The 16,232-nt window shown below is 41.1% G+C and overlaps 2 protein-coding genes across 3 annotated transcripts; one reads left to right on the plus strand and one right to left on the minus strand.

Moving 5' to 3' along the window:
- The first annotated feature begins 2,700 nt into the window (after positions 1-2,700).
- LOC111604185 (acetyl-CoA carboxylase) lies at positions 2,701-14,383 on the plus strand. Of its 2 annotated transcripts, XM_023322141.2 has the most exons (12): positions 2,701-2,987; positions 3,058-3,182; positions 5,099-5,462; positions 7,134-7,422; positions 7,483-11,216; positions 11,284-11,586; positions 11,653-11,823; positions 11,886-12,314; positions 12,376-13,245; positions 13,310-13,657; positions 13,716-13,850; positions 13,915-14,383. In XM_023322141.2, the coding sequence occupies exons 1-12, from the start codon at positions 2,910-2,912 to the stop codon at positions 14,047-14,049; spliced, it is 6,981 nt and encodes a 2,326-aa protein (XP_023177909.2). In that variant the 5' UTR covers positions 2,701-2,909; the 3' UTR covers positions 14,050-14,383. The 2 variants fall into 2 exon arrangements, with proteins under 2 accessions (XP_023177909.2, XP_023177908.2); XM_023322140.2 differs by lacking the exons at positions 2,701-2,987; positions 3,058-3,182 and adding an exon at positions 3,937-4,214.
- Positions 14,384-14,656: 273 nt separating this feature from the next.
- LOC111604120 (COP9 signalosome complex subunit 4) lies at positions 14,657-16,217 on the minus strand. The gene is made up of 2 exons (XM_023322030.2): positions 15,536-16,217; positions 14,657-15,475 (listed from the first exon to the last, which is right to left on the minus strand). The coding sequence occupies exons 1-2, from the start codon at positions 16,094-16,096 to the stop codon at positions 14,825-14,827; spliced, it is 1,212 nt and encodes a 403-aa protein (XP_023177798.1). The 5' UTR covers positions 16,097-16,217; the 3' UTR covers positions 14,657-14,824.
- Positions 16,218-16,232: the final 15 nt, after the last annotated feature.

The following is a 16,232-nucleotide window of genomic DNA, read 5'->3' on the forward strand; positions in this document are numbered from 1 at the left end:
AATAAAGATTAACTTAAAGTTGCGCAACAACAATAACAATAACAACAGCAACAACCTTGACATTGAAAGCCACAGTGCAAGAGAGCTAGAGATAGCGCATCTCTGGCTATCAACACTGTTTGTTATCGATTTATCAAGCTCTGTTATCGCAACTTACGCGCCAAACTCTTGAGCAAATAAACAAAACAAAAAGCTTATAATAACAATCACGAAAATAAAAGAGTAAATAAATAAAATGCTGTTGCTTGCAGCATTTTCTGTGCAGTCAGCAACATGTTGGCTGCAGCTGGTACGACCAAAGCATTTACCATACAATACATGCTCTAGCTATGCTCGTACACACACACACACTGGCATACACCTGCCGACGCACTCTTTCCAGTTCAACATGCTTGAGCATGTAGTTGCGTCGACTGCGCTGCCCACTGGTCAGCAACAGCAGCACCAGTGATCGATAGTGTGCGTCTGGCTCAGCAGTCAGTCGCATTCCAAACGTCGCTCAGTGTGGTTCAGTAAGGAGCAGCAGCTCGTGCGTGACTTGTTGCTTTTACTCTGTGTGTGCCGCGCGCCTTAAAGAAAGCAAGCAAACGGAAGGGACAAATGTTATATATTGCCCAATAACTGAACAAGTTTTGGTAAAACATATAATAATCATATAAATATACATATATATATATATATATATATATGTAAAAAACTGAAATGTTTAACGTGTGTGTTTTGTGAACCAAAAAATATTGGAAAATAAAAAAAAATAAAATAAAAGTTTAAAATGCGATAAAAAGATTATATAATTTTAGATTAAATAAATATAAATTAAAATTTATAAATACTTGCAAGTCCCCTTTGAAATTTAAAACAATTAAATTTCTATTTAAAGTTTTTATGTATGAAAACTTAAATGTCCTTTTGCAAATTTAGTTAGAATTAATCAAATTTAGATTCAAGTTTTAAGAAACATTATCAATAACAATAACTCAAATTACCTAACAATTAAATTTGATCTTACACAATTATGGATTACACTGGAAAGCATCTAATTGGAATTGTCGTATATGTCCAATTGGTTGAGCGTATTTCTCTAGGTTTTCTTTTCGCTTTTTGTACACACCCTGGCATACTTACATATTGTAATGGTTAAAGCATTGACCTCTTCTATATTCACAAAGTCGCATTTGCATAGTCACAAAAACAAAAGCAAAATAAAAAAAATAAAAAAATCACTCGCTGGCTATTTTTCATGTCTTATACTCGTTCGAAATGTGTTTAAGAGTGTATTGGTTGTATTGCTAGGAAAAATTTGTTTATTCTACTTGTTTTATAGCTAACAAATTGTTTAGTATTTGACTAATAACCTCTTAACCTATTGACCTGATTGAACCAAAACTATATATCTATTATTTTAATTATATTTATAATAATTAAATTAAAATTCTATATATATTCTATATTATAGGGCTAGGATATTCCAAGTTATAATTTGTTAATTTGAGCGAGTATTGTGCAGTCAGTTATGTAGACTGTTTTTAAACTTTTATTTTTTTTATTTGTTTCTGTTTTTGGTTTAAATTCAAATGCGCAGTAAACAGTAGAAGAAAAAAAATGTTAAGTAAAATAATTTTTTTATACACTTTGATAAGGTAAAAAAGGGCAAAACTACAAAAGGTTTTATTAAGCGAATAATAAAAGTTTTATAGAGAAATACATAGAAGTAAAATTTATAATAATTTAGCTGGTCTAGTGAAGGCTGTACTTACGAAAACTATCAAAAAGAGCTTCTACAATATTTAAATTATATATGCTGCAGCTTATCAGTTATATATATAAGTTATATATATATATATATTATACGTATATAATATTTGTTACATAATTCTTAACAAATTCATAATGCACAACACAGTTCACTATATATTGTTTGTTACTGTATCAAATTGTATTTTCCAGTTAATAGTTTTGTTAACAAATCGCTTAAAAAACTTGTGAAAGTTCTTAAGTTCCCAATTATTTGTTATGAAACAAAATGCTCAAATTTCTTATATAAGTCTCAGCTGATAAGAGCATTTGAGATTCGTTACAAAACGAATTTGTGTATTATGTTTCGCTCAAATCGAAAACTAGTTTAAAATAAACGTTTTTTTTTATCTATTTTGGGTTTCACACACAAATTCGTTAAACATATTCAAAAATTATTGATGACTTTAACCTCTTGAACTCGTTTGATCAGTTGCCCTACATATATATATATATAAATAAAAAAAATGAAAACACAACGAAACAAATGTATAAAACCATTATAGGATATTATCAACATATATTGTTTCTGTTTTTGTAGTGTTTAATTGAATGTAGCCGATGCTTATCGCATTTTTAATCACTCTGGCGTTTATTGCATTTCTCTTGAATTTGCTCTTTGCGCGGCAAAGAGAAATAACAACACCAATTCCAACTAACAACAGCAACAACGACAACAAGAATAGTAAGCACCATTTTGTTAACCAATTAAAGCTTCACTTGCGGTACACGTCTCTGCCTAACACAAACACTTAAACTTGAGCTTTTCAACTTTGATTAACTGTTTATCACTCTCTCTTTCTCTCTCCCTCTCGTACACAGACAACTCCAGTGTTATTGCGGCGACAGCAACAACGTCGACAACAGCAAAGGGCAGCGAGCAACAACAACAACAGCAGCAGCAACAACAACAGCAGCATCAGCCGCAGCAAAAGCAACGTTTTCCCAAGCCTTGCATTAAAAAAGTGAAATTCTCTAGCGAGAGCCTCAAAGCGGACGTTGATGGCCTGTGCGAGCAGTTGAAGGAGAGCAGCGTTTTTAACGAATTGAACAATTTTCATATTAACAATATTAATAACAATAACAACGACATTGACAACAAATACAATAACAAGATGAGCGAACAGGAGTCAACGACAAGCGGCGAAACGACACAAGCCACTCCCACAGATGGCGATCGTCCAAGTTTTTTGGTAATCATCTTAAACCAAAATCAAATGAAGTTTAATTATTTAACAACGGTTCTTTTCTTGTGTGTGACAGGTAGGTGATGAAATCGATGAGAAGGAGGCAATTGAAGCGGGTGAAGCCGGCGATCAGTTTCCGCAGAAAATGCAAAGCGATATTTGTCAAAATGGCGACATAGCAGAGCGACGCAAGCGTCTGAGGTTAGTTACCAAAAAAAAAAAAAAAACAATAAGAATAAGAATAAGAATTATTTACTATGCTCTCCATGGCAAACAAATGGAGCGAGTTTCACAGAAAGAGATGGCAATAGAGCAATAACAACGTGCCGCAATTTAAGAGAGCGTCTCTTTAATTTTTAAATTGCGGCATCTTTTTAAGAGCATAACAGTCAGCTGTGCAGCAGCACTTCAGAGTAAAAAGCTACAGCTGCAGGTGGTAGTTAAAGAGAATTATTATTGTTTGCGATTTTTTCATCTTTTTCTTTCATTCATAATAACAAACAAAGCGGCGGTGCTGTCGATGAGAGTTAAACAATTTATCCAAATACTCTTTTAGCTTTTGCTTCCTCTGCGTCAGCTCATTCGCTCACTCTCGCTCTCGCAGAGGCCATGTGTCGAATGAGTAACGTCATTGCCACCGGGTCGTTTGTGCTGTCGGCATTGCCTTTGCTGCCAGTTTGTAAGCACTTGCCGTGCCCGTCGGTCGCCATAGCATATTAAGCAGCGCGTTGGCCAAAACACAATTCTCGCGTGTGATTTTTTTTTTCTTTTTCGATATATCTTCTTCTTTACCACTGACCCGCTGGCACATTAGTTTTAGTGATTATTCATAGCGGTGAAAGTCGCACTGCACGTTGGTGTTGATTAGTCATAATTCACTTGCATAATATATATATAGAAATATAACAATATATTAAATTAGGCGGTAAACTCGAGTAGAGTAGAGCGTTGTAAACTTTGGACTTGAATGATCTTGGCCCTAATTGCGTTTGCTAAGATGTTAAAGCGACGCGCCAGCAAACGTTTTGTGCTTGTGGAAACAGGTGAAGAACTGTTGCCAACAACAACGGACAACAACAATGCATCAAGTGCTATACCCAATATTGTGGCAATTGATCTGTGCCACAACAACAACGGCAGCGGCAGCAGCATCGATGACAACCACATGCACAGCAACAACAACAACAATGCGTCAACATCTTTATTAGGCGTGACAACTGCCGGCACCATAAAGTAAATCAGCTCTAAACTATTTTCATATACAAATCACGCATAATTATTTTTATAGCAACAAAATAATTGACTTGCATATGCCAAACGCGTCCTCCATTTGCCAAATATATAGAGTGCGATAGCGCAGACTGAGAGAGTGAGTGAGGCCACGAGCTTGTGAACAAAGTAAACATTGTTGAAAGCTTTACAAAATGCGGCATTACAAAAATAAAAACTTTTTCTTCCTCTCATGATTTGGTAGAAAACCGGTTTGCCAAAATGCCGTTTAAAATTCCATTTGCTGTTGCTTCAACTCCTCCCGCTCTCTTTCTCACACTCTTAAACTTATCTAACATTGACCCACAGCAAGCGTCAATTTAACACTATGCTACAAAATTGTGCAGACGGAGTTAAACGATTGTTTTTTTTGTTTCTTTGTTTTAAATGAAACTTTGCAAATATTTTTTTACTCATTAGTTAGCTTTATCTATACGGCCACACAAATGATGAGCAAAATAATGGCTCATCCTTACAAAGGATATATTAGTTTTCCAATAAAATATGTTGTGCACTGTAGTAAATATATACATATGTATGCAAGCTATAAGCAAGGCTGGTGTGTAACATTTTCGAACTTAATGTGAAGTCAGTGATAAAAGAAAGAAAGTTTCTCGGCTAACCCTCGCTTTTGAACTGTAAACAGCTGATTTTAACTTCCGCAGATGTTTTTTCTTATTTTCTTTTAGTAATGATTTGCGAAGGTTAAAGTGTTGCAGTTTTTTTCTTGTGTATTCTAAGTGCGAACTCTCACACCTGTTAGTTAAAAAATATATATATACAATTTTTTTTTAAATTTACAAATATACATATCGAGTTCAATGCTCATTTCGTTTTTGCCTTTGCAGACCCAGCATGTCGCGCACTGGTCTTGGCCAGGATCGCCATCAGGATCGTGACTTTCATATTGCCACCACGGAGGAGTTTGTTAAGCGTTTCGGTGGCAATCGTGTAATCAATCGAGTACTGATTGCCAACAATGGCATTGCGGCTGTTAAGTGCATGCGGTCGATACGTCGCTGGTCCTACGAGATGTTCAAGAACGAGCGAGCGGTACGATTTGTGGTTATGGTCACGCCCGAGGATCTGAAGGCCAATGCCGAATATATTAAGATGGCTGATCATTACGTTCCGGTGCCCGGCGGCTCCAACAACAACAACTATGCGAACGTTGAGCTAATTGTGGATATTGCACTTCGCACACAAGTTCAGGTAAATTTTCTATTTAAGTATCACTTGCTAAAGGTTTCCTCTAAACTTTGTATCGTATGATTTCTATTTACTTGTATGGGCCGTACCCAAAGCCATGTGCTACGTTCGATTTCAATTCTAAACATCTATATTTGTGTGTGTGTCCATATACTTGGGATAGTCGCTATTTGTTTTTTACGAGCACCCACTTCATAGATTACACTGTGCTACATTTAATAATGTTTTAAATTAAAGCTTTAATGGTTTTAAAAAAAAATAGATTAGCTTTTATCAGTTCTACATTAGAAAAAACTTAGATTTTGATTGAAATTATATATATTATATCAAATTTATATATTCGAGTATACTCATGATTTCGAGTATTTTGGAATATTTGTCTTACTAATTAAAGTTTTATGTTTCCAAAAGACTATAACAGCTCTTAAATTATTTAGCACAGGCATAAGACTTAATATTTTTATAGTATCATTCAATTATATACGTCTTAGACTTTATTGCTAAAATATTAAGGTTTATAAATAAGAGCATTTATCACTCTACAATAGAGATAACTGAGTATAATAACAAAAGATAAATAGAAAGATAAATGGGTCCATAAAAAGTATTTTGATCCACAAATTCTCATTTATTATCTTCGAAGAAATGAAGATACCTTTATCTGGTAAAACTAAGACTAAATATACATAGATATATCGTAAAATTTAGGCACCTAAATTAGTAATTCTAATTTATTTAAGTCTTTCCATTTCTCTGATTTCACAAATCCAGTTTGTTTGAATAGGTAAAGCGAGAAAGAGGAAGATATATTAGATCTCTTAGAGGCTGTTTGTGAATTAGTCACAGAAAGAGAAGAGATTGAAATTGAATTACTTAGAGATAATAAGAATACATTCATGTAAGAGAGAGAGAGAGAGAGAGACAGAGCAAAATAACAGAAGAGAGAGATCATACAGCAGAGAGGAGTAACCGAAAAAATGTTAAAGCCAAATAAAAGAGAGTCGTAAAGCAATAGAGTGCGTAGTAAGACTAAAATCAATATTTGCTTTCAAGTAAACGCCCTCCTCCTCGATTCTCATGAATTCAAGTGGGCTTCTCAACTTTGCTTATGGCACTAGTTGCATTTTTTTGTGAGTGTGTGATATTAATTAAATGACGAAGTTGATGTGTGTATAAATATATATATTATAAATATATATAAAATATATGTATATACATATAAAAACAATTGTTTCTTATCTATAGGGCATAAGATAATTATATAGTATTTATATATATGTGTGCATATATATAGTATATATAGGGTACAATATTATCTACTGATATCTAATCATATCTTTATATATTTATACATATGTATATCTATAATTAAATATAAATATATATGTTATTATTAGAATGGTTATTATTATAGACAGTCGAACATGTTTATAGCAGTAAAGTCTATTAAAAGATAATAATAGGCTTAAATATTTGTATGAATAAAAGCACAGAAGGTCTTTTATACAATCTATCCATATGTATTACGAAGCTCCGACGTCACAATTGATTTAATGGCCGTCATAAGCCAGCGTTATCAACCATCTAAACTAGACACTCACACACTTAATTCAATTAGTAATTTATTGGCATTTTACTAATAAAGAGAAACTGTTTATATTCATTTTTCCACAGGCCGTGTGGGCGGGCTGGGGACATGCATCGGAGAATCCCAAATTGCCGGAACTGTTGCACAAGGAGGGCCTCGTGTTCCTTGGACCGCCAGAACGTGCGATGTGGGCGTTGGGCGATAAGGTGGCTTCATCGATTGTGGCCCAAACAGCTGATATACCCACTTTGCCATGGTCTGGCTCGGATCTGAAGGCTCAATACAGTGGCAAAAAGATTAAAATTTCCAGTGAACTCTTTGCTCGTGGCTGCGTCACCAATGTGGAACAGGGGCTGGCAGCTGTGGCCAAGATTGGTAAAAGATTAACATTGGACTTTCATGTGGATAAACTAAACTAAGCTTCTGTCTTATTAGGCTTTCCTGTTATGATTAAGGCTTCGGAGGGCGGTGGCGGCAAAGGCATTCGCCGAGTGGACACCGCCGAGGAGTTTCCCGGTCTATTCCGTCAGGTGCAGGCCGAGGTGCCCGGCTCGCCCATCTTTGTCATGAAACTGGCAAGCGGTGCACGTCATTTGGAAGTTCAGTTGCTAGCGGATCAATTTGGCAATGCCATCAGTTTATTCGGGCGTGATTGTTCCATACAGCGACGTCATCAGAAGATCATTGAGGAAGCACCCGCTATCGTGGCACAGCCAGAGGTCTTTGAGGACATGGAGAAGGCGGCAGTGCGCCTGGCCAAGATGGTTGGCTATGTCAGCGCCGGCACGGTTGAATATCTGTACGATCCCGAGGGTAGATATTTCTTCCTTGAGCTCAATCCGCGTCTGCAGGTGGAGCATCCTTGCACGGAAATGGTAGCCGATGTCAATTTGCCCGCCTGTCAGCTACAAATTGGAATGGGCATACCTCTGTATCGATTGAAGGATATACGTTTGCTCTATGGCGAATCGCCGTGGGGTTCATCCGTAATTGATTTTGAGAATCCACCAAATAAGCCACGTCCTTCGGGCCACGTCATTGCCGCACGCATCACCTCCGAGAATCCCGATGAAGGTTTCAAGCCCAGTTCCGGCACCGTGCAGGAGCTCAACTTCCGTTCCAGCAAGAATGTCTGGGGCTACTTCAGTGTGGCTGCATCAGGTGGCTTGCACGAATTTGCGGATTCACAATTCGGACATTGCTTCTCCTGGGGCGAAAATCGTCAGCAGGCACGTGAGAATCTGGTAATTGCCCTCAAGGAGTTATCCATTCGCGGTGATTTCCGTACAACAGTTGAATATCTGATTACGCTGCTTGAAACGAATCGTTTCCTTGACAATAGCATAGACACCGCCTGGCTGGATGCGTTGATTGCGGAGCGTGTCCAATCCGAGAAGCCGGATATCATTCTTGGTGTCATGTGTGGTGCGCTGCACATTGCAGATCGTCAGATAACTCAGGCATTCTCCAGTTTCCAGACCTCATTAGAAAAGGGTCAAATCCAGGCGGCCAACACGTTGACCAATGTGGTGGATGTGGAGTTGATCAACGGCGGCTTACGCTACAAAGTGCAAGCAGCCAAAAGTGGACACAATTCATATTTTCTGCTCATGAACAATTCGTTCAAGGAGATTGAAGTTCATAGGCTGTCGGACAGTGGTCTGCTCATCTCGTTTGAGGGCGCTTCGTATACCACCTATATGAGAGAGGAAGTGGATCGTTACCGCATCGTCATTGGCAATCAAACGTGCGTCTTTGAGAAGGAGAACGATCCTTCTCTGCTGCGCAGTCCCTCGACTGGTAAGCTGATCAATTTGATTGTCGAGGATGGCGCACATGTAACCAAGGGACAGGCATTCGCTGAGATCGAAGTAATGAAAATGGTAATGACCCTGACCTCCCAGGAGGCAGGCACTGTGACCTTTGTGCGTCGCCCTGGCGCTGTGCTCGATGCTGGCTCACTGCTTGGTCATTTGGAATTGGATGATCCGTCGCTGGTGACCAAAGCCCAGCCCTGCAAGAGCCAATTCCCTCAGCCAGAGAATGCCCCAGTGCCCGAGAAATTGAATCGTGTGCACAACACCTACAAAAGCATTCTGGAGAACACGCTGGCTGGCTACTGTCTGCCAGAGCCCTACAATGCACAGCGACTGCGCGACATAATTGAGAAATTCATGCAGAGTTTGCGTGATCCTTCGCTGCCGTTGCTCGAACTGCAGGAGGTGATTGCCTCAATATCGGGACGCATACCCATATCCGTGGAGAAGAAGATTCGTAAGCTGATGACGCTCTACGAACGCAACATCACGAGCGTCTTAGCTCAATTTCCTTCGCAGCAAATAGCGAGTGTGATCGATAGCCATGCAGCTACACTGCAGAAGCGAGCAGATCGTGATGTCTTCTTCCTGACCACTCAGAGCATTGTGCAGCTGGTGCAACGCTACAGGAATGGCATCCGAGGACGCATGAAGGCCGCCGTCCATGAGCTGCTGCGTCAATATTACGATGTGGAGTCACAGTTCCAGCATGGGCACTACGACAAGTGTGTGGGACTAGTGCGTGAGCACAACAAAGATGATATGTTGACTGTGGTCAATACGATATTCTCGCACTCGCAGGTGGCCAAGAAGAACCTTTTGGTCACGCTGCTCATCGATCACCTGTGGGCCAATGAGCCAGGCCTAACCGACGAACTGGCCAACACACTGAGTGAATTGACCTCTCTCAATCGAGCGGAACATTCACGTGTGGCCTTACGTTCTCGCCAGGTGCTCATTGCTGCCCATCAGCCGGCATATGAGCTGCGCCACAATCAAATGGAATCCATTTTCCTGTCGGCTGTCGATATGTACGGTCATGATTTCCATCCAGAGAACTTGCAACGTTTGATACTGTCAGAGACATCCATCTTTGACATACTTCATGACTTCTTCTACCACTCCAATCGAGCTGTCTGCAATGCCGCCCTCGAGGTCTATGTGAGACGTGCCTATACCTCCTATGAGCTGACCTGTCTACAGCACTTGGAGCTCTCCGGTGGATTGCCACTGGTGCATTTCCAATTTCTGTTGCCAACAGCGCATCCGAATCGCTTGTTCTCGCGCATGAGCTCACCTGAGGGTCTGGATCAGGCAGCTGCCGAAACGATGGGCAGTTCCTTTGTGCGCACAGGTGCTATAGCAGCGTTCGATTCCTTCGAGCACTTCTCCATGTACTCGGATGAGATACTCGATCTGCTGGAGGACTTTGTTTCGCCAGCGCTGGTCAGTGCCAAGGTCTTGGAGGCTGTCGAGGCTGTGGACTCCATTTCGGATAGTCGTCATAGTACATCGATTAATGTCTCCCTCTCGGATCCCATCACGCGTGCGAATGCTGCCGAAGAGGCTAAATCCACGGAGCCCATTCACATCATAAGTGTGGCAGTGAGGGAGACTGGTGAAATGGATGATGTGCAAATGTCCCAGATCTTTGGCAACTATTGCAAGGAGCACAACGATGAGCTGTATCAGAGACGCATACGCCGCATCACATTTGCCGCGCTCAAGAAACGTCAGTTCCCCAAATTCTTTACGTATCGGGCACGCGACAACTTTGAGGAGGATCGCATCTATAGGCATTTGGAGCCAGCATCTGCTTTCCATTTGGAGTTGAATCGCATGAAGACCTACGACCTGGAGGCATTGCCCACGGCTAACCAGAAAATGCATTTGTATTTGGGCAGAGCTAAGGTATCGAAGGGTCAGGAGGTCACCGACTATCGTTTCTTCATTCGTTCCATTATCCGTCACTCCGATTTGATAACCAAAGAAGCCTCATTTGAGTATCTACAAAATGAGGGTGAACGTGTGCTGTTGGAGGCAATGGATGAACTGGAGGTTGCCTTCTCGCATCCGCATGCCAAGCGCACCGATTGCAATCATATTTTCCTTAACTTTGTGCCCACTGTCATCATGGATCCAGCGAAAATCGAAGAGTCTGTCACTAAGATGATCATGCGTTATGGTCCACGTTTGTGGAAACTGCGTGTGTTGCAAGCTGAGCTTAAGATGGTCATCCGCCAGTCACCACAATCTCCCACCCAAGCCGTGCGTCTGTGCATTGCCAACGATTCAGGATACTTCCTGGACATCTCCATGTACACGGAGCAAACTGAACCCGAAACGGGCATCGTAAGTTGATATAGACATAAACGATTTAGTTGATCATGAATAACCATTGCTCACCTTTGCTCTACAGATCAAATTCCATGCCTATGGCGATAAGCAGGGCTCACTGCATGGCCATCCCATTTCCACGCCCTATATGACCAAGGACTTTTTGCAGCAGAAACGCTTCCAGGCGCAATCGAATGGCACCACCTATGTCTACGATGTGCCCGATATGTTCCGCCAGATGACTGAACGTCATTGGAGAGAGTTCTCCAAAGCACGACCCACTGTCGACATACGCACACCCGATAAGATATTGCTAGAGTGCAAAGAGCTGGTCCTGGAGAACGATACTCTAGTTGAGCTACAGCGTCTACCAGGCGAGAATAATGTGAGTTAACTAGTAGGAATAGTATACATTTATACATAATTGACTAATCTATATATTTGTGTGCAGTGTGGCATGGTTGCTTGGCGCATTGTGCTGGCCACGCCCGAGTATCCAGCTGGTCGCGAAATTATAGTGATTGCCAACGATTTAACCTATCTGATTGGCTCCTTTGGCATCAAGGAGGACGTGCTCTTTGCCAAGGCGTCGCAACTGGCGCGACAACTCAAAGTGCCTCGAGTAAGTATCTTCATTTGAATCTCAATTGTATATTTTTTTAATATCAAATCATTTTCCTGCAGATATATATTTCGGTTAACAGTGGCGCTCGCATTGGCCTCGCTGAGGAGGTAAAAGCCATGTTCAAAATCGCATGGGAAGATCCAGAGGAACCGGACAAGGGCTTCAAATATCTATACCTGTCCACTGAGGATTATGCCAAGGTAGCGAATCTTAATTCGGTGCGTGCGATACTCATCGAAGATGAAGGCGAACAGCGCTACAAGATTACGGATATCATTGGCAAAGATGACGGTCTGGGCGTTGAGAATTTACGCTACGCAGGTTTGATTGCGGGTGAAACATCTCAGGCGTATGAGGAAATCGTAACCATTGCCATGGTCACTTGCCGCACCATCGGCATTGGCTCATATGTCGTCCGTCTTGGCCAGCGTGTCATACAGATTGATAATTCGCATATTATTCTCACGGGCTATGCTGCTTTGAATAAGGTAGGTTCTAGGCGTATATCTTAGCTAAGATCCAAAACTTATACTCCCTTTTGTATTGTAGTTGCTTGGTCGCAAGGTCTATGCCTCCAATAATCAGCTTGGTGGCGTCCAGATTATGTTCAATAATGGTGTCACCCACAAAACGGAAGCCATCGATCTGGATGGTGTTTACACAATACTCGACTGGCTCTCTTACATTCCCGCTTATATTGGCTGCGATCTGCCCATTATTTTGCCCAGTGATCGCATTGATCGTCCCGTCGATTTTATGCCCACCAAATCGCCTTATGATCCACGCTGGATGCTTGCAGGCCGTGTGAATCCCTCCAATGCCAATGAATGGGAGAATGGTTTCTTCGATCGTGATTCATGGAGTGAAATTATGGCTCCCTGGGCCAAGACCGTGGTCACGGGTCGTGCCCGTTTAGGTGGTGTGCCAGTTGGCGTTATAGCTGTGGAGACGCGCACTGTGGAGGTGGAAATGCCTGCGGATCCCGCAAATTTGGATTCGGAAGCCAAGACACTGCAGCAAGCTGGCCAAGTTTGGTATCCCGATTCATCGTACAAGACAGCGCAGGCAATCAAAGATTTCGGACGCGAAGAGCTGCCATTGATTGTGTTTGCCAACTGGCGTGGCTTCTCCGGCGGAATGAAAGACATGTATGAGCAAATTGTCAAATTTGGTGCCTACATTGTCGATGGACTGCGAGAGTACAAAAAGCCAGTGCTCATCTATTTGCCACCCAATGCTGAGCTGCGTGGAGGTGCCTGGGCTGTGCTTGATTCTTTAATCAATCCGCGTTACATGGAAACCTATGCGGATCCAGAGGCACGCGGCGGAGTGCTTGAACCGGAGGGTATTGTCGAGATCAAGTACAAAGAGAAAGATCTGATCAAGACAATACATCGCCTAGATGGCACCACCATTGGGGTGAGGCAGACAAAATATATATAAAATCTTTACAGTTTGCTAATTCGAAATTTGATCTTTACAGCTGAAACGCGAACACGACGAGGCCATCGCCGCTGGCGATAAAGTCAAAGCAGCACAGCTGGATGAGAAGATTAAGGCCCGCATTGCAGTTCTCATGCATGTGTATCACACTGTTGCCGTACACTTTGCCGATCTTCACGATACGCCTGAGCGCATGCTGGAAAAGGAATGCATAAGCGAAATTGTGCCTTGGCGTGATTCGCGTCGCTGGCTCTACTGGCGTCTACGTCGACTGCTGCTCGAAGATGCGTATATCAAGAAGATCTTGCGTGCACAAGACAACCTCTCGGTTGGTCAAGCCAAGCAGATGCTGCGTCGCTGGCTAGTCGAGGAAAAGGGCGCCACTGAGGTAAATTTAAATGACCATTATCCACTACATATATAAATATTAATAAGTATCTCTGCAGGCCTATTTGTGGGACAAAAATGAGGAAATGGTTAGCTGGTATCAGGAACAAACAAATGCCGAATCGATTGTATCCAAAAATGTTAACTCTGTGAAGAGGGATGCCATTATCTCCACAATATCGAAAATGCTAGAGGTAGCCTATTTAAATGATAGTCTTTTTTGTTTATATATTAATATTTATATATTTTCTTTGTCAGGACTGTCCGGATGTGGCCCTGGATGCTGTCGTTGGTCTCTGTCAAGGATTGACGCCCGTGAATCGTGGCGTTGTTGTACGCACGTTAGCGCAAATGCAGCTGAATGAGGAGTCCTCGGCGAATACCCAAGGATGACTTTACTTTCATTTTTAAGTTAAGGCGAGCATCGAGAGTCTCCATTTCAAACTTTGGTATACGGATGTTTTTAATGCACAATTTCGGAGGAGTGTTTCGTTTATTTTTTATAGGATTTGCTTACCAGCAAATTGTTTTGCATTTTGTTTAGTTAAATTTTTTTCTGTACATTTAATTAGTCTATTTTATTAGTTACTACTAATTTAGTTAACTTCAAATGTTCATTTTTGGAATTTTAGGCCGTGGGTAACACAAGTTACGAAAGGGACCCTCAACATTTAAATTTTCTAGTTATTCTTATCAAATATATACGTATATATAAACGACTTTATATATATATATATAGGTAAACTGCTCTATATATATACAATTGTTTTTGTATTTGTATTGTATACAAAAGCAAAACTTTCCGCTAGTTGTCTAAGAGTTAAAATTGTATACCATATATATATGTATACACATTCAAATATATATATATATATATGTGTGCAGAAATATTTTGTGAATTATACGAATAGAAAAATACCATTGTGAATATATGTATGTACATGTTTCATATATAAATTGAATTTATATTTTTACGATTTTTCTCTTACTGTTGTTTTTGTTTTTGAGTGCACTGATTCATGGAATCATATGCTATTTATTTCTTAAATTCAAAATGAAATTTTACATGTGGAACTCCAAAGGCAAGTATAAATTAAATTATAAAAAACTGCCAGATTGGGATGAGAACCCCAGTAGATTTTTCAAATGATGCTAATCTCCGTTTTATTCAGTTCTGTTGATCCAGCCATTCGGGTTCGGCCACACCTATTTTCTCAATAATGGAATTTACTTGATAACATAGCGATTGGATTTGACGATCCCATTGGGGCAACAGTTCACGGTTCTCGAAGTGCACAATTCCTGAAATTTGATCAATGTGCCCATTCATGCGTCCCTCCGTAATCATCTGTGAAGCAATTTTTTCTGCCTTGGCAGCAGGTATATCCAACAGAGCACCCAATTCCTCGAATGTTATGTTGTTATACAATTTGCTGGCGGACAACAAATTGTGCTCAAAGACCGCACGATCCAATATGGACGAGCCATCCGGAGTGGCGGCTTTCTGATGATCTTGCAACAAAGCCTCGAATTCCTGTAGCTCCGAGCGTCTTATAATGCGCTCCAAATACATTTTCTCCAGTATGCCATAGGCGGGTAAATGCTGGCAGCGTTCGTCCTTGAAGAGTGTAGCCAACATTCTAGAACGTTGTTGTCCAGCCGAGGCTAGAACTGTGCAGATTAGAGCCTTCTTCAAGGCAGTCATTCGCTCGCCTTGATCCACGATTTTGCGATAGGAGAGTTCGTTGTAACGCTGAGCAGCCTCTATGAATTTGCGACGATAATCAAGAACGCGGGCGTAGCAAACTTTGTAAAGGACCTAAGGTACAGTTAATTGATAACATTAATACGAAGATGAAGATGATTTTGCGAATGTCACCTGCAACTCTTCGGAGTTTGTTTCGGCTTGCAGTAGAGAGGCTCGATTGATGAAAAGTTCGGCCTGCACCGAATCGTTGTCCTCCAGATAGAGACGTGCGATTTTCAAATATGTGCCCAACTTGCATTCCACAGAATATTGTTTCTGACCCGTCTCCAAAGGTATGCCAACCAGAACGGTCGCTGCATCTCGCCATTGTTGATTGCGCTCGTAGATGTTGGCTAGATGGAAACGTATGCCGGCCACTTGCTCCTCGAATGAGATGACGCGGGGATGAACCTTCTCGAGGGTAAAGTGGGACAGCTGCTTCGACATGTCGTCCGGCAGTTTACTTAGCTCGACACCCACATCGTTGAGGATCTGGCGCGCAATGACCAAGCTAACATGCTCATTGACAATGGCCTCAACAAAGAGTTTTAGTGTATCGATCAATTCGGGGCCGGTGTTTGCGAGTACGTTTTTTAGCAGCTGGCGGTACTTGTCCGCCTGGTCTTTGTGTGTCCCAATAAAGTTGGTCAAGCCCATTAGCTGGGTACGCAGCACCGCTGTAGGTATGCCCATTATCCAGGATAACTCAACTCTGACTTTGATTCAACAGCACTAAGAAAGCAGACGAAACTAATAAATATTATCGATAAGGAGGTAGAGTGCTAAACAACGCTCGAGTTGGAAATGTACCGAAAACTAGTATTTATTT

The sequence above is a fragment of the Drosophila hydei genome, unplaced genomic scaffold (genome assembly GCF_003285905.1).
Source record: "Drosophila hydei strain 15085-1641.00,03,60 unplaced genomic scaffold, DhydRS2 tig00008134-arrow-pilon, whole genome shotgun sequence".
In the NCBI taxonomy this organism is placed as follows: Eukaryota; Metazoa; Arthropoda; class Insecta; order Diptera; family Drosophilidae; genus Drosophila; species Drosophila hydei.